Source organism: Callorhinus ursinus, unplaced genomic scaffold (assembly GCF_003265705.2).
Source record: "Callorhinus ursinus isolate GAN/ISIS: 27379988/994484 unplaced genomic scaffold, GSC_fseal_2.0 scaffold48, whole genome shotgun sequence".
Classification (NCBI taxonomy): domain Eukaryota; kingdom Metazoa; phylum Chordata; class Mammalia; order Carnivora; family Otariidae; genus Callorhinus; species Callorhinus ursinus.
The window spans coordinates 9734959-9757377 of NW_027397110.1; the positions used below are offsets into that span (position 1 = coordinate 9734959).

The following is a 22419-nucleotide window of genomic DNA, read 5'->3' on the forward strand; positions in this document are numbered from 1 at the left end:
TACTGCGCCTTCCCTGTTGTCATTGTAGAGGCCAGTCCCTGTCAAGGTCAACATCCCCTCATCTACTGCAGGACATCAGTTCAGCAATTCCTTCCTCTCTCCTCTGTGACTTCCCCCTCTTGACTAGGTATTTTCTACTGCTATACAAATGTGCTGTTTTCTCTCTTTAAAAAAAAAAAAAAATGCATTCTTGACTCCACTTTCCTCCCCAGGCATGTCTCTATTCAGCTGTCCCCAATTCTCTCCTCCTGTTCTCTCTCTAAACTAGTTAAAAATAGGGAAATACGCCGCACGGGGAAAAGTGCCCACAGCTCAATGACGTATCACAAATACCTCTAACCAGCACCCATGTCAAAAGGTAGAACGATGCTGCACCCTGGAAGCCGCCCTTTTGCTCCCTTGCCCCCAAAAGGTAACCCTGAACTTGGCTCGTACGGTAGTTGCTTCTGTGCCTGGCTTGTTTGCTCAGCATTTTGTCTGTGAGATTTCTGTGTACATGTTTGCATGGAACTGGGTCCGACTTCTTCTGTGCAGGACAATTCCACTGTGTTAACTACACCACAGCTTCATTTACTCATTCACCGATGGGGATTTGGGGCTGCTTCCGGTTTTCTTGGTGCGTGTATGCACAGCTTTCTGTCCGGCGCCTACCGGGGAGTGGAATTGGTGAGCTGAGACCGCACACATCGTCAACTTCAGCGGATAATGCCCTTCCGGTTTCCTCCTGCAGCGAAGGAGATTCCCGTTACTAAGTGTTGCCAGTTAAAAAAAAAAAAAAAGTTATCATTCTGTTGGGTGTGTAGTGGTGTCTTATTGTGGCTTTCATATGCTTTGGTCTGATGACGTACGAGTTTGAGCACCTTTGGATAAGTGGATGAACCATTTGGCAATCCCCTTCAGTGAAGTCCCTGCTCCCTTGCCCTTAAACACTTAAAAAATCTAGTTCTGGAGGGGTTGAGAATATTTTTCTATAGTATCTTCCAGAAGCTTTATTATTTTAGCCTTTTGTCACTAGGTTGATTATCTATCTACCTAGAATTGACTCCTTGGTCATCATGTCTACTCTCGGGGTAGAAGTTCTCAAACCTCAGCGGAAGGGCTTGGTTTACCAGTGTCCTTCCACCTGGCGGGCCTTGAACCTGAATCTCTGTTTCGCAAGGACTGCAAAACCGCAGTTTCCACTCAGCTCTGGGTCCTCTCTGCTGCTGTTTTCCATTTGGTTTCTCGACATCTTGCTCTGCCTAGCTTATGAGAGAAGATCTCATGCAGAACTTTGGGCTTACTTCCCTGTGATTCCTTCAAGTTCTGGTCTTCTCGGCCACTCTGGATGCCAGCTTCTCTCTGCCCAGCCTAGTGGGGTTGCGGGTAGCACCTGGCTGCCTCCCAGCCTTTCTGTCCTTCATATCCTGCATCACAGATCCCCGAGTGCCCTGAGTGAAAGAAAATGCAGGGCTTCCCTCAGCGTGCTTCCCTCTTCTCTACAGTCTTGGCCTGTATCCTCGCCTCCCTGAGGTTTCCTCCAGCGCCTTCAGGTACTCATCGGCACTTGATCCTGCCTTTCTGTTCATTTTCAGCAGGAAGTCTAGTTTGATATAAGCTTCTCCGCCCTATCTAGAGGTGGAGGTTTCTCCACGAGTTTGATACGGAGTATTTACATTACCATCGAGTCGAGACATTTCCCAAATTTCCCTGTGGCTTCTTGCTTGAACCATTGATAGTTTATATGTATCTTGCTTAATTTTCAAACGTATGGAAAGCTTTTCATTCTCTTTTTGTTACTGATCTCTTGCTTAGTTTCGTCGTGGTCAGAGAACATAGTCTCAGTATTTTAGGTCTTTGAAATTTGTTCAGATCCACTTTACGGCCCAGCTTATGTCCAGCATTTCTAACTTGTTTGTGTGGCTGGAAAAGAACGTGTATTCTGTAGCTGGTGGGAATAGTGTTTCATATATGTCTGCCAGGTCAGGTTTACTAATGATTCTAGAGCCAAAAGGGATTTTTTTGTTTGTTTGTTTCATTGTTTATTAGTAGTAAGAGTTATTAAAATATTGCAATGTGATGGCAGACTTGTTTAGTTTTTTTTTTTTTGCTGGAATTATGGATGATTTAATTGTTCTTAAAAATGTCTAGTTTTAAAAAATCTGTCAAGTTTGACTATATTTTGGAGCTTTATTATGAAGTGCATATTAATTTATAATTGCCATATTTTCCTAGTGGGTTGAAACTGTTATCATTATGAATTGTCCCTCTTTGTTTCTGGTAATACTTTTTACCTTAAACCCTACTTTGTCTCCTATCCAGATAGCTTCACCAGCTTTTTTTTTGGTTAGCATTATATTGTATTTATATATTTATATATAAAAATACGATATATTTATATGTAAATATATAAATACAATATAATAATATATATTATATTTATAATACATATTATGTATTTATATATAATTTCCTTATATTTTTAATCTTGTTAAGAGTATGGAGTTGTCTTTTCTTTCCCTCCTATTATCCTTGTCTCTCATTCCTTTTTTTTTTTTTAAAGATTTTATTTATTTGACAGAGAGAGACACAGCGAGAGAGGAAACACAAGCAGGGGGAGCGGGAGAGGGAGAAGCAGGCTTCCCGCTGAGCAGGGAGCCCGATGCGGGGCTCGATCCCAGGACTCTGGAATCGCAGCCCCAGCCAAAGGCACACGCTTAACGACTGAGCCACCCAGGCGCCCCTATTTTATTTTCTTTATTCCTTTCCTTTTGTCTTCTTAGGCATTGAGTTTTATTTTTGTTTTGTTTTTAAAAGATTTTATTTATTTATCCGAGAGAGAGAGAGAGATCATGAGCAGGGGGAGGGATAGAGGGAGAAGCAGGCTTCCCGCTGAGCAGGGAGCCCGATGCAGGACTCTACCCCAGGACCCTGGGATCATGATCTGAGCTGAAGGCAGACACTTAACTGACTGAGTCACCCAGGCACCCTTATTTTTGTTTAGTTTTAGGTAGCTTTACTGAGATGCAACTTACCAAAAAAAATGAAATTTACCAATTTGACATGTAGCATTTGATGAGTTTCAGTAAAGGTACACACCCACGTGCCATCACCGCAGTCAAGATACAGAACAGTTCTGTGGTCTCCAAAATTCCTTCCCTGCTCCTTTGCAGTAAGTCCCCTGCACCCACCATAGCCCCTGGCAAACACTGTCTGCTTTTTATCACTACAGTTTTGCCTTCTAATCATACAGAATGCAGTCGTATGACTTTTTTTTTTTCCAAGTACCGTAATGGTTTTGCAATTCATGATCAAGTGTTTTCTTATTATCCCATGTGTTCTCTCCCTGTCAGTTTGGAAGTTATGCATTCTTGTCATTCTCTTTTAGTGACAGCTGTTGGGGGACGGTTCTCCACGGGTTTCTCATGGGTCTGTATATCTTGCAAGCAGAGACACTGACTTCCTTTGTTCCAGGCTATCTTGACAAGGATGTTTGTATAGCCAGCAGCCTTAGAAGGTAGAGATCAGGTCTTTCCCTAGAGCAGAGGGGGAGGTTTGCTTACTCTGTTGTGTAATAAGAATCATATCATCCTTCAGAGCAAAGCTTCGGCAGATTTGCTTATTAACGATGGTAGAGGATTCAAGTTCCCTACACTCCGGGCTTCTCTCCGTCCTAGCACAACAAGGGCAGGTGTCACCTGGCCCTCTTCATGTCACCCTGTGGGATCTAGATCCCAGGGGATTGGCACAAATGCTCAAGCTGGCCACTGCTGTTGCTGTGAGCAATAAACTGTCCTTTGTCTTTGATCCAGGAATCTTGTTTCTTCTGCCAGCACCCATGAAACTGTGTCAGGCTAACTTGTTAGTTTGCAAGTAGAGCAAAAACTGAAACCCTTCACAGTTCTTTTTTTTTTTTTTAACAACCTTTAGTTCACTTTATTTTTCTTGTATAAAACTAGGTGGTGGCCACAGCTGGAGCCTGGGTCCTCTGCATGGAGACTCTGGTATGGGTCTTCACAAGATGGTCAGTGAATTCCTGATATGGAGACTTGGTGAACACCGTCTCCTTCCAGAGGTCAGGGGTGAGATAGCTGTAAGTCTTGGAGATGGCATCAAAAGTAGCCTCAGCGAAGTTCCCCAGCGTGGCAGTGCAGCCTCTGGCTAAAGTGTAGCAGTCGTCGATACCGGCCATCATCAGTAGCTTCTTGGGCACAGGGGCTGAAACAATGCCAGTGCCTCTGGGGGCGGGGATGAGGCGCACCAGCACAGAGCCACAGCGGCCAGTCACCTTGCATGGGACAGTGTGAGCCTTGCCGATCTTGTTCCCCCAGTAGCCTCGCCTCACGGGGACGATGGAAAGCTTGGCCAGGATGATGGCCCCACGGATGGCAGTGGCGACCTCCTTGGAGCACTTGACACCCAGGCCGACATGTCCGTTGTAATCTCCGATGGCAACAAACGCCTTGAACCTGGTCTGCTGGCCAGCACGGGTCTGCTTTTGCACAGGCATGATCTTCAGAACCTCATCCTTGAGGGATGCTCCCAGAAAGAAATCAATGATCTCAGATTCCTTGATAGGCAGAGAAAAGATAGATTTCCTCTAGGGACTTGATCTTCATGTCCTTGACCAGGCGGCCCAGCTTGGTGACGGGGATCCACTCCTTGTCCTCGGCCTTGCCTCCACGAGCTCCACGGCCTCGACCCCTGCCCCGACCACGGCCGCGACTGCGGCCCCGGATGCTGCTGCCGAAACCTCCGCGGAAGCCGCCGCGGCCTCCCATTCCAGGGCCCGGGGCCCCGGCGCAGCACCGGCGTCATCCGCCATTTGGTGTTCTCTCGGAGTCCCTTCATAGTTATTGATAGAACCCAAGAGATTGTAACACACATCCTTGGCCTTACTGAAGTGTAATTGGTACGTTAGTGTCTTCCAGAACAGTAAATGAGTCTTAGAACTTTTTAACCCTTCATTTCCAGGCTTCTATGCTATACACACACACACACACACACACACACACACACACACACACATATATATTTTTTAATTCTATTTTTATTTTAAACCCAACAAGACATTATGCCACCAATTCTTATTTAGATTCACCCACATACTTGCCATTTTCATGGTATTTTATTTTTTTCCTGTATCTCAGACCATCCATATGGGATCAAGTTCCTTCTACCCGAAGAAAATCCTTTTATATCTTCTATCATGTAGGTCTACTAATGACTAAGCCTTTTCTCTCTTTCTCTTTGTGTGACTAGTGAAATTTTTTAAAAAACATCTTACTTATTTATTTTAAGTAATCTCTGCATCCAGCGTGGGGCTCAAATTCACGACTCTGAGATCAAGCATCGCACACCCTACCGATTGAGCCAGCCAGGTGCCCCTGACTAGTGAAATGTTTTGCTTTCAACTTCATACTTAAAGGGAAGCGTGCTGGGTACAGAATTCTCATTGGTGTTTATTTTCTTTTAGCTCTTTAAGAATGTCATTCCGTTATCTCTGTTTTCCACTGCTGAGTAGCTGGCTGTCAGTCTTTGAAGATAACTTTTTCCTATGCTATTTTTAGTATTTTTCTTCACATTTTGTTTATAGCCTTTGTAATATGGTACATGTGTCAGTTATTGCTGTGTTTCAGTATGTTGACCGATATGTGTCATCCTCAGTTACTGCTACGTAACAAACTACCCCAAAACTCTACAGCTTAAAACAACGATCAGGGTGCCTGGGTGGCTCAGTTGGTTGAGCGACTGCCTTCGGCTCGGGTCATGATCCTGGAGTCCCGGGATCGAGTCCCACATCGGGCTCCCTGCTCAGAGGGGAGTCTGCTTCTCCCTCTGACCCTCTTCCCTCTCGTGCTGTCTCTCATTCTCTCTCTCTCAAATAAATAAATAAAACTTTAACCCGCAATTGGGTGATGTTGCTGACCACATTCTTTTTTTTTTTAATTTTTTTTAAAGATTTGATGTATTTATTTGACAGAGAGAGACACAGTGAGCGAGAGAGGGAACACAAGCAGGGGGAGTGGGAGAGGGAGAAGCAGACTTCCCTGCGGAGCAGGGAGCCCGATGTGGGGATCTTTTTAAAGATTTTATTTATTTATTTGAGAGAGAGAGAATGAGAGACAGAGAGAGAGAGAGCACATGGGGGGGGTAGGGTCAGAGGGAGAAGCAGACTCCCTGCTGAGCAGGGAGCCTGATGCGGGACTCGATCCCAGGACTCCAGGATCATGACCTGAGCCAAAGGCAGTTGCTTAACCAACTGAGCCACCCAGGAGCCCCTCAAGTAAATAAATAAAATCTTAAACAAACAAACAAAAAAACGATCAATCACTTGGCCCACAAATCTGCAATTTGAGCAGAGCCCAGTGGGAAAAGCTCTCTTCTGCTCTACATGGCATGAGCCGGGGTGGCTGGACTGCAGGATCCACTTCTAAGATGACTCACTCATAACCGGCAAGTTGCTGCTGGCTGTTGGCTGGTAGTTCGTCCAGGGCTACGGGTCCAGGACCAAGAGTCGTCCCTGTGGGTTGTGTCAGTTTCCCCATGGCATGATAGCCAGGTCTCAAGAGAAAAGAGGTGGAAGCTTCCAGTCTCTTAAAGCCTTCGTCCAGAAACTAGGGCAGCATTACCTCTGCCCTATTCTTTTGGTAAAGCAGTTGCAGAGCCAGATGAAAGGGTAAAGAGACATCATGGGATAATGATAAGAGACATCATGTCTCAATGGGAGCAGTGTCAAAGAATTTGGGGGCCATGTTTTAAAACCCACAAGGTCCTTAAGTGTGGATTTCTATTTGTGTGAGTGTGTGTGTGCAGGAAGGCTCATAGATATTTGCAATCACTATGACATTTTTTTTTCATCAATTTTGAAAAGTTCACAGACATTAACTCTTCAAATATGGCTTCTCTCCAGTTCTCTTTCTCTCCTGCTTTGGTAGCTCCACTTATATGTATGGTAGATCTTTTTGTTATATATTCTATGTCTTTTGTCTACTTTCCTGCATTTTCCATCCTTTGGCTCCCCAGGCTCTAATCTGTTTCCTCTTTTCTGGCCTGTCTTCCTGTTCACTAGATTTCTCTTCAGCATTGTTCAGTCTGCTTTTATACCTGGCCACTGGGTTCTTCATTTCAGCAATTGTATTTTTTAATGCTGCAATTTCCATTTTTAAAATGGATTCAAGTTCTTTGCCCCAATTCTAAGTCTTCCTTTTCATCCTCTTAAATATTATCACATTTATTTTATTTTCTTAAGTAAGCTCTATGTCCAACGTGGGGCTTGAACTCATGACCCTGAGATCAAGAGTCACATGCTCTACTGACTGAGACACCCAGGTGCCCCTATCACAGTTATTTTAAAGTCTGTGTCAGATGACTTCGGTATTTGCAGCCCCTTACCTACAGATCTGTTTCCATCATACATTATTTCTGTTGGTTTTCTTTCACATCATGTAGTATCTCCTCCTGTGCTTGGTGAGTTTTGATTATGTGCTGGCCCTTGGATTTGCAGTGATACTTGTAGAAACAGTTTGAAGCCTGGCTTAATGTTTCTTTTATATTTGCTTCTCCCAGGTATCTGGGAACATTATCAGTAAGGATAATTTCAGTCTATTTTCTGGAACTGAAATTATTTGGAGCTGAGCTGCAGTCTCTGGGAGGGTCTATCTACTGTGGCTCATCTTACGCCTTAGTCCTTCAGGACCCCCACCCACAGTAAGAGGGTTCATCAGGGCCCTCCCCTGGCCTCCAGTCCCTGTCCCCCGAGCCCATGAGGTTACTGATGATCTATGATATATCCCTCCAGCCTCTCAAGTGCGAGCAGGCTTTCCCCTCTGATTCTTGAGCAGGCCAGCAGGCTCACTTCCTGGGTTTCCATAACCCCTTCCCACCTGACACTTCATCCCTGTCTGCTTCCATGTCCAGCGCCTCAAGCGGATGCCTTTTACATTTTGTCCAGCATTTCTGGTTGTCTCTAGGGGGCAGTCTGGTTCACATTACCTGGGCCATCGTTGTGGAAGTGGGAGTCCTCCAAGAGATCCTCTTTTCTTTTGGGTTGGTCTCAGCAGCATTCAAATGCCTGATTCCACTTTCCCCATTAGCTGCCTCAGTTTGCTCCCCTCTGTGGCGAACCCCCTAACAAATATCCCCTATACTTGCTTCTCCAATTTCTTACATCCCATTCCTTCTCAAGCCCTCTCCAATCAGGCTCCGGTTCCCACCGTTCCACCAAAAGTACTTTGTCAAGGTCATTAATGTTTTATAGATGCTAAATCCGGTGATCAGTTTTTAGTGTCCTTGTCAGTGTCATTTAGTGTCTTCACGTCTGACATACAGCAGCAGCATTTAACATGGAGCCCTCTGACGCACAGAGATGGGCGAGATGGAACAAAACCAGCCAAGGAGAATGAAGAAGGACTTCCTCCCATATCCTCCTTTCTTTGTTTGTTTGTTCTTTAGCACTTATTACCTGGCAATTTCTTAATTGTACTTTCTTATTTTGATTTGTCGCTTACGCATTGTGTTGGTCTCTCCCCTAAGAACACGGGCTCCAGGAAGGCAGGGTGTGTCATCTGTTTTGTTCATTAATTTACCCCTTCCATCTAGAACAATGGCAGGTGCAGAACACGCACTCAGTAGATATTTGCTAAACAATTGCACTGTCTCTTGGAAAGAACAGGCAAGCCTTGTTGAGCCAACACTCTTTGGGCTAGACCTCTGCTAGACCCTGGCTGACCACGGGTCTTTAATGTTGAAAGCCCTGGTCAAAACTTCAAGTATCTTCAATGTCAACCGTCATTGTGATTATCCATTTTTAAAGTGCTATTACTGGGCTATCCCATCTGATTCTCATAGTACCTCTGTGAGGTAGGTGGGACAGGTACAGTTAGTCTCATGTTTCAAATAGAGCTCAGAGAGGGAAAGAATTTTCCCTAGGCATGCAGCAACTTAATAGCAAACCTTGGACTTAAACACAATTCTAAAAATGAACAAGGTTTATGATGATCATTCTTCTCCTCCTTTGGGGGAGTTAGAGGGAAGGGACACCATCTGATTGGTTTCTCAAAAAAAAATTTTTTTTTTCTGATTATAAAAAATTATAGGGGCACCTGGGTGGCTAAGTCAGTTGAGCGTCCAACTCTTGATCTCAGCGCTCAGGTCTCCGTCTCAGGGTCGTGAGTTCAAGCCCCACACTGGGCTCCATGCTGGGTGTGGAGCCTACTTTAAAAAATAAAAATTATATAAACTCATTGTAGAAAATTTAGAAACTTCAGCAATGGATAAAGAACATTTCAATTACTATACTACCATGTCCAGTTTGACATATTTTTTTAACACAATTTAGATCACATTGTATCATATAAAATTTGTATCTTGCTTTTTTACTTAACATTACAAAATCACATTTCACTTTTCTTTTAATAGTGCATCTTTTTTTTTTAAAGATCTTATTTATTTATTTGACAGAGAGAGACACAGCGAGAGAGGGAACACAAGCAGGGGGAGTGGGAGAGGAAGAAGCAGGTTTCCCGCTGAGCAGGGAGCCTGATGTGGGGCTCGATCCCAGGACCCTGGGATCATGACCTGAGCCGAAGGCAGATGCTTAATGACTGAACCACCCAGGCGCCCCTTAATATTGCATCTTAATGGTTGCATAATATTCCATCACATAACTGTGCCACCATTTATATCATATTTTACTGCTGGACATTTAAATTATACACTTATTTACTTCCTTTTTTTTTTTTTTTTAAAGATTTTATTTATTTGACAGAGAGAGATAGCGAGAGCAGGAACACAAGCAGGGGGAGTGGGAGAGGGAGAAGCAGGCTTCCCGCGGAGCAGGGAGCCCGATGTGGGACTTGATTCCAGGACCCTGGGATCATGACCTGAGCCGAAGGCAGACGCTTAACGACTGAGCCACCCAGGCGCCCTACACTTATTTACTTCCTATGGTGTGCGAGGGCTGGGGACTTGAGGCTGGGGCTCTCAGATGTCATAATCAAATTAGAAAGTGGATATGACAGGGCTTTGTTAAAATAAAATTTAAAAGCACCATGAGATGATATAAAAAAATGGAAAAGAAAATATTTTTAAATAAAAATAAAATCCATTTGGAGGTGGGTGTGTGAGTGTGTGCGTGTGCGCGCGTGTGCATGCGGTGGGAAGGGGAGTCCAGCTGAAGTGGGTCCCTGCATGGCCAGAGGCAGGCAGCGACCTGTGTACGGGGGGACCCAAGGCTTCTGTTCATTTCTGTGTGTCTTCCTCCCATGTCCCGGCTCCACAGACTCTTCCAGCTAGAGACAGAGGCAGATGCCCTCGTGAACTTCCAGCACTATTCTTCGCAGCTGCCGCCCTTCTACGAGAGCTCCAGCCACGTCCTACACGTGGAGGTCCTGCAGCAGTTGACCGACCTCATCCGCAACCACCCCAGCTGGTCGGTGGCCCACTTGGCGGTGGAGTTAGGGATCCGAGAGTGTTTCCACCACAGCCGCATCATCAGGTGGGCCAGGAGGGACAGTGCATGTGCCTGTGTGTGTGGATGGGTGGGGCCTGAGTCAGTCACTCAGTCCTGCCTCAGTTTCCCTCTGTAGCCGAAAGTTGCCCAGCACCTTGGATGTGATCTATGCTAGGTCGCTTCGCTGGAGAGAGCTGAAGAGGCCTCAGGTCCTTGTGTCTCCTTCCAAAGATCTGGCTGCTCCCTCTCTCATGTCGTCCTTCAGCCAATGCTTATGTCAGTAGATGTGCCCCCGAGAGGGGACTGTGTGGGCCCTGCTGCAGTGTTCTGGCTCACCCACTTGCCCTGAGGTGGCCACAGCATGGCTCAGCCCCCAGGCCCCAGGCTCAGAATTCCTCACTGCCCTTTATAGTTTCCAGGCCTGTTCTCGGACATCGTGGGGATTAACCTCCCCCAGGCCCTGTCCCTTTCCTAGGGCGGGCATTATTGTTATTCTTTTATAGATAAGGATATTGAAGCCCAGAAAGGTTAACTGAACTGCCTGAGGTTGATGAGATTTCAGCATTCTGCCCCGTTCTGTGCCACCCCACCACCGACTTCTGGCTGGCAGGGCCCTAGGACCCCTCCCTCGTACGGGCGTGCAAGTAAACGACTGTTAAAATCACATCAGTCCCAAATAAATTGTGAGCCAGCCCTGAGTTTGAACCAGCCAGCCCGAGCATGGCAGGAATGCTCTTGAGCCCCTAGCCCACTTCCCTCTGCAGCCCCTGAGTTTCTCAGCACCCTTCCCTCCTTGTGCCCACCCCACCCCTGCAGCTGCGCCAATAACAGGGAGAATGAGGAGGGCTGCACCCCCCTGCACCTGGCCTGCCGCAAGGGTGACGGGGAGATCCTGGTGGAGCTGGTGCAGTACTGCCATGCCCAGATAGACGTCACGGACAACAATGGGGAGACAGCCTTTCATTATGCTGTCCAGGGTGACAATGCCCAGGTGCTGCAGGTGAGCAGCGGGGGGCGGGTTGGGGATGACTGGAGCTTGTCCCCACTTGTCCCCAGCTCCTTCCTGGAGGGCCGTCCCCTCCCCTCCCCCACTTCCTTCCTCATGTTTGTCAAGGAGACACATCCTCAGCTACTGGGCTCTGATCTGACAACCCTAGGGAGGTCCCCCAACCCAGCAAACTAAACTGGAGGCCCAGTCCAGCCAAGCGGTTCGGTTCGGCTTGTCCCAAGCACCTACTGAGCCTGACCCTGGGCTAGGTGAATTCATTTTGCGCCCTGCCCGGACAGGCGTTATGGTTCAGTGGGACTTGAGCTTAGCTTTTTACAGGAACTCAAAACTCCATCCGGCTCCTCTAGACATTTGCCTCAGACATACCCCCCCTGTTAAATGTTTGATTATTGGGCTGATAAATGAAAATAAAAATCATAGGCAAGTAGATGGAGTGATGTCATTAAACTTTATGTATTGGATGGAAAAGACAGAATACCAGATAGGATTTTATTGCGCAGAGTTAGAAGATTCTTTTAAATGTTATATTCTTCTCTGCCCTGGCATCAGAAAGGAACGACATTGTTCCTGAAAATATGCGTTCATGTCGTATGATTGTGCAGAGGAAAGGGACTTCCACGTGCTCTGGTGAACTCCATCCTTCCTGAGAGCCAGCTCCGTGCCCAGCACTGTGCCCCACAAGACCTGCCTCTGTGCAGACAGCAGGCACACACTCAACTGTCCTTTGTCGTGGGCTGGTCTCATGTCTGGCCCTGTACTGAGTGTTGTGTGTTCCAGTTAATTCTCAAAACAGCCTCTCTGGGGAGAGGTCATGATCCTCCTCTCGTTGCCAAATAAACTGAGGTTCCATGAAGTTAAAGAAACGTGCCCAGGGAGGGGCAGAACTGTGAGCAGTGGGGCTGGCCCTGGAGTCGAGCCTCTTTGCCGTGTCCCCAGCCTGTTGAGAGGCCCAGCGAGGTTCCCTGGGTGCACAGGAGTTGTAGTTAACCCTAGGGAGACAGCACTCGGCCACAAGTGAGGAAATGAAACCTCCTGGCTTTCTTTGTAATATTGGTTTGTTTGTTTGTTTGTTTGTTTCAGTGCAAAAGGTGTTTTTATTAAAGCATAGGACGGGGCCCATGGGCAGAAAGAGCTGCCTGTTTGTTTTTCTTTTTAATTGAAAAAATAATATGTGAACCTAGCAAAAAGAAATTCAAGCAGGAGGGGTGCCTGGGTGGCTCAGTCATTAAGCATCTGCCTTCGGCTCAGGTCATGATCCCAGGGTCCTGGGATCGAGCCCCACATCAGGTTCCCTGCTCAGCGGGAAGCCTGCTTCTCCCTCTCCCACTCCCCCTGCTTGTGTTCCTTCTCTCGCTGTGTCTCTCTCTGTCAAGTAAATAGATAAAATCTTAAAAAAAGAAAAAAGAAAAAAAGAAATTCAAGCAGGAGAGACGAAAATACGATGAAAGTACACAATGAAAAGCAGGAATCGCTCCCACCCAGACCCCCAGTGCCCATCCGAACCAACAACCTCTATTCAGGTTTCTTGGTTGGGAAGTTTTTCATATGAGCCAAGCTGTGCCAGACCAGCCCCCAGCCAACCCTGGCACAGTCGGCATCCTGTTTTCCTGCAAACCTCCTTTCTCTGTTGCTTCCCTTAATGTCCCTACCGTGTTCTCACAGAGTCAGACTTCCCTTCCCTTCAAGTGGGTGCAGGAGACTGGCACGGAGGGTGTCAGGGACGGTCATGCGGGGGCTTGTGTTTGTCCGGCCCCAGCCCACCCTGGTGTCCCGCTGTCAGCTCCTAGGGAAGAACGCATCAGCTGGCCTGAACCAGGTGAATAACCAGGGACAGACTCCGCTGCACCTGGCCTGCCAGATGGGGAAGCAGGAGATGGTCCGCGTGCTGCTCCTTTGCAATGCTCGGTGCAACATCATGGGGTCCGCTGGCTACCCCATCCACACGGCCATGAAGTTCTCCCATAAGGGGTAAGACCTCACTCCCCTGCCTGGCTGGCTGGGCCTCTGGCTCCCACAGCTCCTCTCACGCCCAGGTGAGCACTGGCCTCCACAGGCTCATTAGATGCGTTTCCGATACTTGTGCCAAGGACTGGCCTGGCCCAAACAAGGTACTTGATGAATGTGTAGTGGATGTGAATCTCAGTCCAGAAAGTTAGCTGTGCAAAGAGTAGAATTTTAAAATGTTTTCTGTAATGCACCTTAATTTCTGGCCAGGAACCTCCCTCTACCAGACTAGAGAAGAACAAGTCTTCCCCGGGGTCCCCCCTTTCCACCTCCCCCAGGTGGTCCTCCTGTGCCAGAGTCACATGCAGCCCCAAGGAGGGCTGGGTGCTAGAGGATGGGTCCTCTTCCATCTAGGTCCACCAGCCTGATCTGAACCCCTTCATGGCTACAGCGCTGCTCTGTGGCTTCGCAGATTCCTGGCTTGAAGCCCAGGAATGCTTGGCGAGGTGGCCCAGAGCCCCTTCTGCCTAGATGTGTCCATCCTTCCAAGCTGGTGGTGCTGCTGGGACGCAGGTACCAGGCCCATGCCTTGGGGAGATCTGGACCACTCTCGCATTTCTTCCCTTCTCCCCAGACCTGGGAAACCCTGGTCTCAGGAAAATTCTCCATGTGAAGTGTGTGCGTGTATGTGTGTGTATAGGGCGGGGGGGGTGTGTGATTAAAGAGATGAAAGGGTGCCTGGGTGGTGCAGTCGGTTGGGCATCCAACTCTTGGTTTCAGCTTGGATCATGATCTCAGGGTGATGAGATTGAGCCCTGTGTCGGGCTCTGTGTGCAGCGTGGAGTTGGCTTGAGATTCTCTCTCTCTCCTCCCTGCCCCTCCTGCTTGTGCACGCCCTCTCTTGCTAAAATAAATAAATCTTAAAAAAAGAGAGAGAGAGAGAGAGATGAATATCTCAAAACATGCCCAGTGGGAACGGTATCTAGAATGACTGACTGACGGAATGAAGGGGTCAGTTGGTCCCTCTGTCTGGGCTCTGTGCTAAGTGCTGGCCTTAAAGAGACGGACCCGGACAGGAGACACAGAAATCACTGGGTCCTTCTAGGCTGTGTGCTGGACAGGCAGGGGAAGCGCACAGAGGGCGGCACATGCGTGGGGGGCAAGCCTTGCCCTCCCGCAGGTTTTCCCTTTTTCTGGAGTCTTCTGGAGTCTGCGCCCACCTTGTCGGCCCCGCTGCCATGGCTATCCCCTCAAAGGTCTAGTCCGAGCTTGGGCCAGCCTACCTTTCCGTGATCCTCTGCAGCACAGCCAAGATGGACTAGAATGTTCAGGAAGACTTGACCAAATGGTTGGAGACAGTACCAACACCCTCATCCCCAGTAGTCATTGTTCCCTGATTGCAGGTTGCAACCCAAATGGGCACAAGTGATGGCTGATGCTTTTTTATCCCCAAGAGGTGGCATGGCAGCCCTGTTCTGGCTCAGCTCCGGCCACCCCAAGCTTTCCTGTCCAGGGGCCTGGTATTGCCTGGCTCGCTCGTTCCTTAGACACCTCTAGCCACATTCCCCTCTGCCCCCGCCGGGCCTCCCCCCATGGGGCTGGTACATATCACAAGGGATCATGCACGGAAGATGATGCGAGTGGCCTCACACTGTGGGCATGCCCTACACAGCCCCACATGGCCGCATCCTCCCAGGGCCCCAACGGGGACATCCCTCTGCCACCATGTGGTAACCAACACGGCTATACTCTAGAAAATCTCAAGCGTTAAGGTTACAGAGAGGTCCCATCCCAGCTCCAATTTGGGAGCCCCTTTGCTATTTATGTCAACTCAGCTGACCTGAGTTGGGCCTGGGACTTGACTTTCACTTTGCAAAATGTTTCAAGGTTTATTAGTGTTGTAGTGTATATCAGAATTCCCTCCCCCCCCCTTTTTTTAAGATTTCATTTATTTATTTGACAGAGAGAGAGAGGGAGGGTGCACACAGAAGCAGGGGGAGCAGCAGAGGAAGAGGGAGAAGCAGACTTCCCACTGAGCAGGGAGCCCGATGCGGGGCTCGATCCCTCCTCTCCTTTAATCCCCACCAGTCCAGTGAGGACGATGCCCGTGTTGGAGATGGGTTCAGCCACTTGCCAGAGATCACCAGGGAGGAAGCTGGTTACCCAGGCCTGCCTGACTCTAAGGCCAGCACCAGTGAGAGTGATCATTGCTGAATCAGGGAAGACTTCCTGGGGGTGGGGGCTTGAGCTAGGCCTATGGGGGCCCCGGATACCCTTGACATACCATAGCATACATGCTGGTTGGTTCTGTTGCAAAACCATCAGAAATTTTGCAGAAACTCTCCTTCACCAGGAGATGAAGCCCCAAGTCATGGCCTTTTCCAGCCCCAGGCCACCTCCCTCCACCCCGACGGCCTTCTATACTGCCCGATGGCTCCTTTCTCCCTAGGTGTGCTGAAATGATCATAAGCATGGACAGCAACCAGATCCACAGCAAAGACCCTCGCTACGGAGCCAGCCCCCTCCACTGGGCCAAGACCGCTGAGGTAGGCAGCCTGAGGGTGAGTGGTGGGTGGGCAGGGGGCAGAGTCCCAGAGCCCCCTCTTCCTCAGCTGCCTGCGGGAAGGCGGTTCCTAAGATGACTCCGGGGATGGCGTCGTGGGGGTTGATCTCTTAGTGGTCCTGCAGGGGGAGATGCCATAGATGACATCCGGGTGTTGTTCTGCTGCTCACTGGCACAGTGACAAGGCCCCTCTGTGGTTTCTTTGTGTATGAATGGGGCGTCCTACAGGCTGCTTTCGGAGGTGTGAAGTCAGCAAGGTAATGTGTGAGAAAAGTCTTTGTAACTTGTCAAGCAGAAGGTGGTGTGATGCTCTGGCTGGGCGGCTTTCCGGGAGGCCTTCCCTAAGCCAAGCTCTGCCCCCCCGCCCCCCGGGGGAGGATGGAGGCCTCTGGTGTCTCACTGCCAGGAAGCAGAGCTCAGCAGTGCACTGGGTGCCCCAGAGACTGTGGCCTGTTCTTAAACGTGATGGGCCAGAAGGGAGGAGATTGCCAACCTCTGCCAGGCACCTTCTCCCTGCCAGTGGCTAGACACCAAGTCAGGTCCTTTCATGTATGTTTTGTCGTTCATTGTCACCACTCTGTGAAGAAGGCCCTTCTCTCACAGAAGAGAAAACTGGGTGCAGGGGGTGCGGTGACCCACCCAAGCTCAGAGGACTGGGATGAAGTGGGGTTGAGCTTTGGGCACAGGACTGGTGAGCTCCAAAGGCCAGGTTCCCCGGGGCTGCCGGGAATAGGGGTGTGTGTTGCCCAGGTCAGGGAGGGGTCAGACCTTTGCAGGTTCCCAGGGAAGGTCGCAGGGAGTGGAGCAGTTCTGGGAGTTTGCAGAGATGCATGGGGTCCTGTTAACTCCAGGGAAGAACCCAGAAGCCCCTTAAATCAGTCAGTATATCTTCAGCCATTTGTCCTCTACTTCTGGGGTGCTGATAGCCTGGGCCAGGGTCTAGGGCCACCCCCAGAACTGGGGCCTGCCACCTGAGTTCTTGTGGCTGGAGCTTTCCAAAAGCTCAATTCCTGAGGGATTCTCAGGGAGGAGGTGGTGGCAGCCGGGTGTCCCCACCCACTCTGGCGAGGACCCTGTCTCCTGCAGATGGCCCGCATGCTGCTGAAACGGGGCTGCGACGTGAACAGCACCAGCTGCGCAGGGTACACGGCCCTGCACGTGGCCGTGATGCGCAACCGCTTCGACTGTGTCATGGTGTTGCTGACCTACGGGGCCAACGCTGATGCCCGCGGGGAGCATGGCAACACCCCGCTGCACCTGGCCATGTCGGTGAGCCCACCGTCCGCATCCGGCAGAGCCCGTGGGGGGTGGGGCACCTGCCCCTCACTCCCCTCCTGCCGTGCCCCCTTTCCCCCCCCCCCCCCCGCTCCTGAGAATCTTACCTCAGCTTAGACCCTGCCTTCTCCCTCAGGAACCTTCCATGTCCCCCTCAGCCCCAAATACCACCTCCTTCCTCTGCGCTGCAGTCCCTCTCCCTCTGTGCTCCCCATTTGACAAGGGCATGGAGTGAGAGGGGCAGTACAGCCCCAACTGACCTGACCCGCCGTGGCCTTGGGCAAGTCACCTCTGTCAGCCTTGATTTCCTTATCTGGAAACCGGGGGTGTCGGCACCCACCAGGCAGAGCTGTCGAGAGGAGTGAGTGACGGACCGTTGGTAACCGCTGGAGCATCCCTGAGATGTCAGCAACCCCCCCCACCGTTGCATTATTCGGGGAAATACTCATCTGCATATTGTTCCTCCCTCCTGGGTGGGACTCCAAACTCTTCGAAGGCAGGGTCTGCTTATACATCTTGGTGGCTCACAGTAGATGTTGGCCACGGTTTTGGGTTTATTTTAGAGCATAGTTCCTGCCCTTAAAGCCCCTCCAGTGTGGATAGACAACTAGAGTATGAACATATTAAATGCAGGGGAAGGGATGTTATTCATCACCGATGTGTGTGTATGTGTTCCGTATTCCATAGCAATAGCATGTATACATAAGTATGTTCAACAGATCTCTAAGGGATGGCATTGGAGAGGCATCTGGGACTCTAAAAGATGTAGGTTGAGGACACACTCAAAGACATCCTGTTTTATACTAAAGGCCAGAACCGTGGTGGAGACACTGTTGCCTGGGAGGTGGAAACTAAATAAAACCATGGCCATTTTCAGCACGGAAGGAGCTCTTAGAATTATCTAGTTCATCCGTTCTCAAAAGTTTGGGTCTATGTGGTCCCTTTATACTCTTTAAAAAATAGTTATTGAAGATCCCAAAGATTTTTCATTTATTTGGGTTTTATCTATATTTACTAGATTGGAGATTAAAAATAAGAAATTTTCGAAGTATTAATTCATTTAAAAATAACAATTCACCAACCACAGTCTAACCTCAATAAGTAACATTTTTTTTTGGAGAATGAGTTTTGTTTTTGTTTTTTTTAAGATTATTATTTATTTATGTATTTGAGACAGAGAGAGAGAGAGAGAACGAGCAGGGACGAGGGTCAGAGGGAGAGGGAGAAGCAGACTCCCCACAAATCAGGGAGCCCGATGCAGGGCTCAATCCCAGGACCCTGGTGGGATCATGACCTGAGCTGAAGGCAGACGCTTAACTGACCCAGCCGCCCAGGTGCCCCAATAAGTAACATTTTTATGAAAAACAACTTTATTTTCCAAAACAAAAAATAGTCAATAAGAATTGGCATCATTTTACATTTTTGTGTATCTTTTTTAATGCCTGGCCTCAGGGAAGACATATTGATTCTCCTGTCTTCCGCTACATTTATTTTGTTGCAATACGTTGTTGAATATATATTGGAGGGTTTGAAGAAAATCTGGCATCACATAGATACGTTGTTGGAAAAGATAAACAGTTGCGCCTTTTCAGAGAATCATGAATATTCTTCAATGTTGCACCTAAACTGGACAAGGGGTTGTTTCTGACAAGTCAATTCCTAGCAGGCCCTGCAACCATCTCCATGAACTTTTCACACTTTGTTGCATTAAACACTTTATTGCATTGATATCTCTTGCACTGCACATGGATCTTTTACCCATGCATGATTTCAGGTCATCCTTGGAAAATATTGGTTCACTGTGCATGCATAGAAATGTTGAACCATTTCATTATATGGTATCAAAACCCCACATTTGTAAATATCCCCACCGATCTCATCAGAAGAGTCTTTAAGTTTGGGGGAAGATGTCAGCCCGTCATGGCATATAAAAGTGTTCTGGAATTCCCATTTTTGTTTGCAAGCTTGAATCTTATCATTGGCACAAAATATTGTCAGGTGTTTTTCTTGAAGTGCCAGGCTCACTGCATTCATTTTTGAGAACGTCTTCTGAATACCCAAGGTTGACCCATTGTAGTTCATCAGTCATGATCTCAAGTAAAAATGGCATTCCAAGAAAAAAAGCATGGTTCTGCCCACAACTCAAACAACTGCATCCATGCTTTTCCTCAAGATAATGGTTGTGCTTTAGTATGCCACAGAAATGCCTATGCTTTCTCTCCATCTTTTTTTTTTTTTTAAGATTTTGTTTGTCAGAAAGAGAGAGCGAGCACAAGCAGGGGGAGCGGCAGGCAGAGGGAGAAGCAGACTCCCCACTGAGCAGGGAGCCCGACTCGGGGCTCGATCCCAGGATCCTGGGATCATGACCTGAGCCAAAGGCAGACACTTAACCAACTGAGCCACTGAGGCATCCCAATTTCTCTCCATCTTATGACGCGGAGTAAACAGTGTCAAAATTTAATAAAATTCATACTGATTCATGAAGGACATTCCTGAGGGAAACTGGCTTTTTAATTAATTAGTTGATTCCTTACTGTGAATGAGCAGCAGAGAGGAAAGCCACAGCGAGTATTAGTTTGATGCCACTGTTTTGCTGAGGCCCGGGCAGCTTTATCCATCACTGTTTTTACACGATTGGTGCAAAAGTCAATACAACACAAAAAGCAAACATCTTGATTTTTTTATGAGAGGAGGGTTTTTTTTTTTTAAGTGTATTTATCTTTTTTAGTAATCTCTACTGCCCAATGTGGGGCTCAAACTCAAGACTCTGAGATCAAGAGCTGCATGCTCTTCCAACTGAGCCAGCCAGGCGCACCTATGAAAATGGTGTGACCCTCATGAACCCTCTAGAGGGTATCACACGTTCACAGGGAGCCACAGATTGTACTTTGAGAACTGCCGATGTCCCTTATTTTCTATACCGCAGGTACTTGCGGATCAGCCTCACGGTTTTTGGCACATTCATGAGCCACGTTTACAATTATGAACTTAATCATTTCTTGAACTGGTTTACTTTTGAACTTATTTAAATTTATTTCGAAGGAAGTGTTCGATCACTACCGAAAGCGGTAAACCAGTGACGCAAAAGAAAGGTAACCAAAGCAGAAATGCGTAGCTCATGATTCAAGCATGCATACTTAGCTGTGTCCATATAAATCCTAATGTACATGAACCGCCGTTTGGAAAACTGCATTCTAGACGCATCTCTTCATTCTCTAGGCAAGGAAATTAGGCCCCAGGAAGAGGGGGGTGATAAGACCAGAGCTCTGGTCTCCAGGCAGCCAGTTTATTGGTTTGTTCTGGGAAACCATGTCCCCCGCCCCTGCTGCCCAGCCTCCAAATGTTAAATGCACAGTGCTCCGTGCAGGGAAGCTGCACTTGCAGGCTGCCATCAGGGAGGACGTGTGCTCAGTTACCCCTCATGAAAGACACCCTAGACATGATGGGCAGGACAGCCTTCCCTTTCCCTGCTCACCCTTGCTGCTGTTTCTGAAAGTGATCAGCAGCTGACGCCTCAGTGTCCCCATGGCTCCTGGGGCAGCGGTCATAGATGCATTACTTCCTTCGAGAAGTTGCTGGTGGGGCTGGGGACTGGGGTGAGTCACTTCCAGCTTCTGCCTGGGTTATTAGGTGGGTGGGGGTTCTGAAGGGGTCCAGCATCTTCTCCCATGCCCATGAGAGGCCCACCAAGTTGATGGGCAAAGTGAATGAGGCTGGCGTCCCTTTTCTCTTCCTTTCCCTGAGCTATTGCATTTTCCCCTTAATCCATCCCCAACAGAAAGACAATGTGGAGATGATCAAGGCCCTCATTGTGTTTGGGGCAGAGGTGGACACCCCAAATGACTTTGGGGAGACTCCTGCGTTCATAGCTTCCAAGATCAGCAAACGTAAGTGCCCTGCACTCTGGACTAGAGTTGGGCAGGGGTGGGTAGGTGCATGCACTGGGGAGGAGGGTGGTCCCAGCCATCAGGCACCAGCATCCTGTCCATACCCGCCCCCCGTGCTCCCTGCATGGGGTTTCCAGGAGCACCTGGGAGCCTGAGAGGGGAAGCTTTCTGTGCCCAAGAACAAGGGCCATCACTGGTAGATGGTCCGAACCCATCAAGGGGCTTGCCAAACCAGTGTCCTCTTCTGTGCGGCCCCCGTTCTTCAGGGTGCCTGGACTCCTAGGGAGGTGGGTGGGATATGCAGTAGCATTAGCCAGTTGCTCATTCCTGAGGAATTCACCGATGGGACCGCTTGCAGGAACAACCGTGGGTTGATGCATGCACCGCCCTCCACAAGTATATGTGCATGCCCTGTGCACACAGGCTTGCAGCATGCACCGCATGTTCACTTGGGGAGCCTTGGCATCAGGACTGGAAAAAGCAGATCATCCTCAGCAGAAGCCTGGGTCCCCTTCAGGGGGTTTTGGGGAGCTGGGGAGTTTGCTGTGGGGGTGTAGCTATTAGTGTGCAAGCGCGCATGCGTGCGCTACTTCTTGCGGCATCTCTGCTAGAGGAGGGGAAATGCCCCCAGGCTGCTTGGTCCCTTTTGAGCTCTGGAAGGGACCCTCCATTCAGCGGTTTTGAGAACTGCTGAATGTGGAGGCGAGAGTCCTGTTTTCTTTCTTTTTAAGTTAGATTTTTTTTTAATTTTATTTTTTTTTAAAGATGTATTTGAGAGAGAGAGCACAAGCAGGGGGAGCGGCAGGCAGAGGGAGAGGCAGCCTCCCCGCCGAGCAGGGAGCCTGATGTGGGGCTCCATCCCAGGACCCTGGGATCATGACCGGAGCTGAAGGCAGACGTTTAACCAACTGAGCCACCCAGGCATCCCTTAAATTAGATTTTTAAAATAATTTATAGTAGATATAATTAAGCCCAATCTTGGGGTTTGTTTGGTTTTTTTAAAGATTTTATTTATGTGAGAGAGAGAGAGGGAGTAGGAGCCAGGGGGAGGGGCAGAGGGAGAGGGAGAAGCAGACTCCCTGCTGAGCAGGGAGCCCAGCACGGGGCTCCATCCCAGGACCCTGGGATCATGACCTGAGCCAAAGGAAGATGCTTCACCCACGGAGCCACCCAGATGCCCCAAGAAGTCCTGTTTTCTTGACTGGAAGTGAAGGGAAAGAGGGGTCCCCAAATACGCGGACTGGGCAACCTCAACCTTCTTCCATATTCTGTGGTTGACCTCCGTGCCTTGCCAGGCCCCAGGAAGCTA

General features: G+C 48.7%; 1 protein-coding gene and 1 pseudogene across 5 annotated transcripts in view; one reads left to right on the forward strand and one right to left on the reverse strand.

Moving 5' to 3' along the window:
* Positions 1–22419, forward strand: part of PLA2G6 (phospholipase A2 group VI) — a 60406-nt gene that overhangs the window by 17220 nt on the left and 20767 nt on the right. For all 5 annotated transcript variants that reach the window (XM_025881810.2, XM_073882774.1, XM_025881807.2 and 2 more), the window contains 6 exons: positions 10262–10477; positions 11249–11432; positions 13222–13409; positions 15835–15931; positions 17035–17217; positions 21002–21110. In XM_025881810.2, coding sequence (XP_025737595.1) covers positions 10262–10477; positions 11249–11432; positions 13222–13409; positions 15835–15931; positions 17035–17217; positions 21002–21110 — 977 coding nt within the window. The remainder of the gene's footprint in view (positions 1–10261; positions 10478–11248; positions 11433–13221; positions 13410–15834; positions 15932–17034; positions 17218–21001; positions 21111–22419) is intronic.
* LOC112831494 (small ribosomal subunit protein uS5 pseudogene) lies at positions 3892–4812 on the reverse strand (annotated as a pseudogene).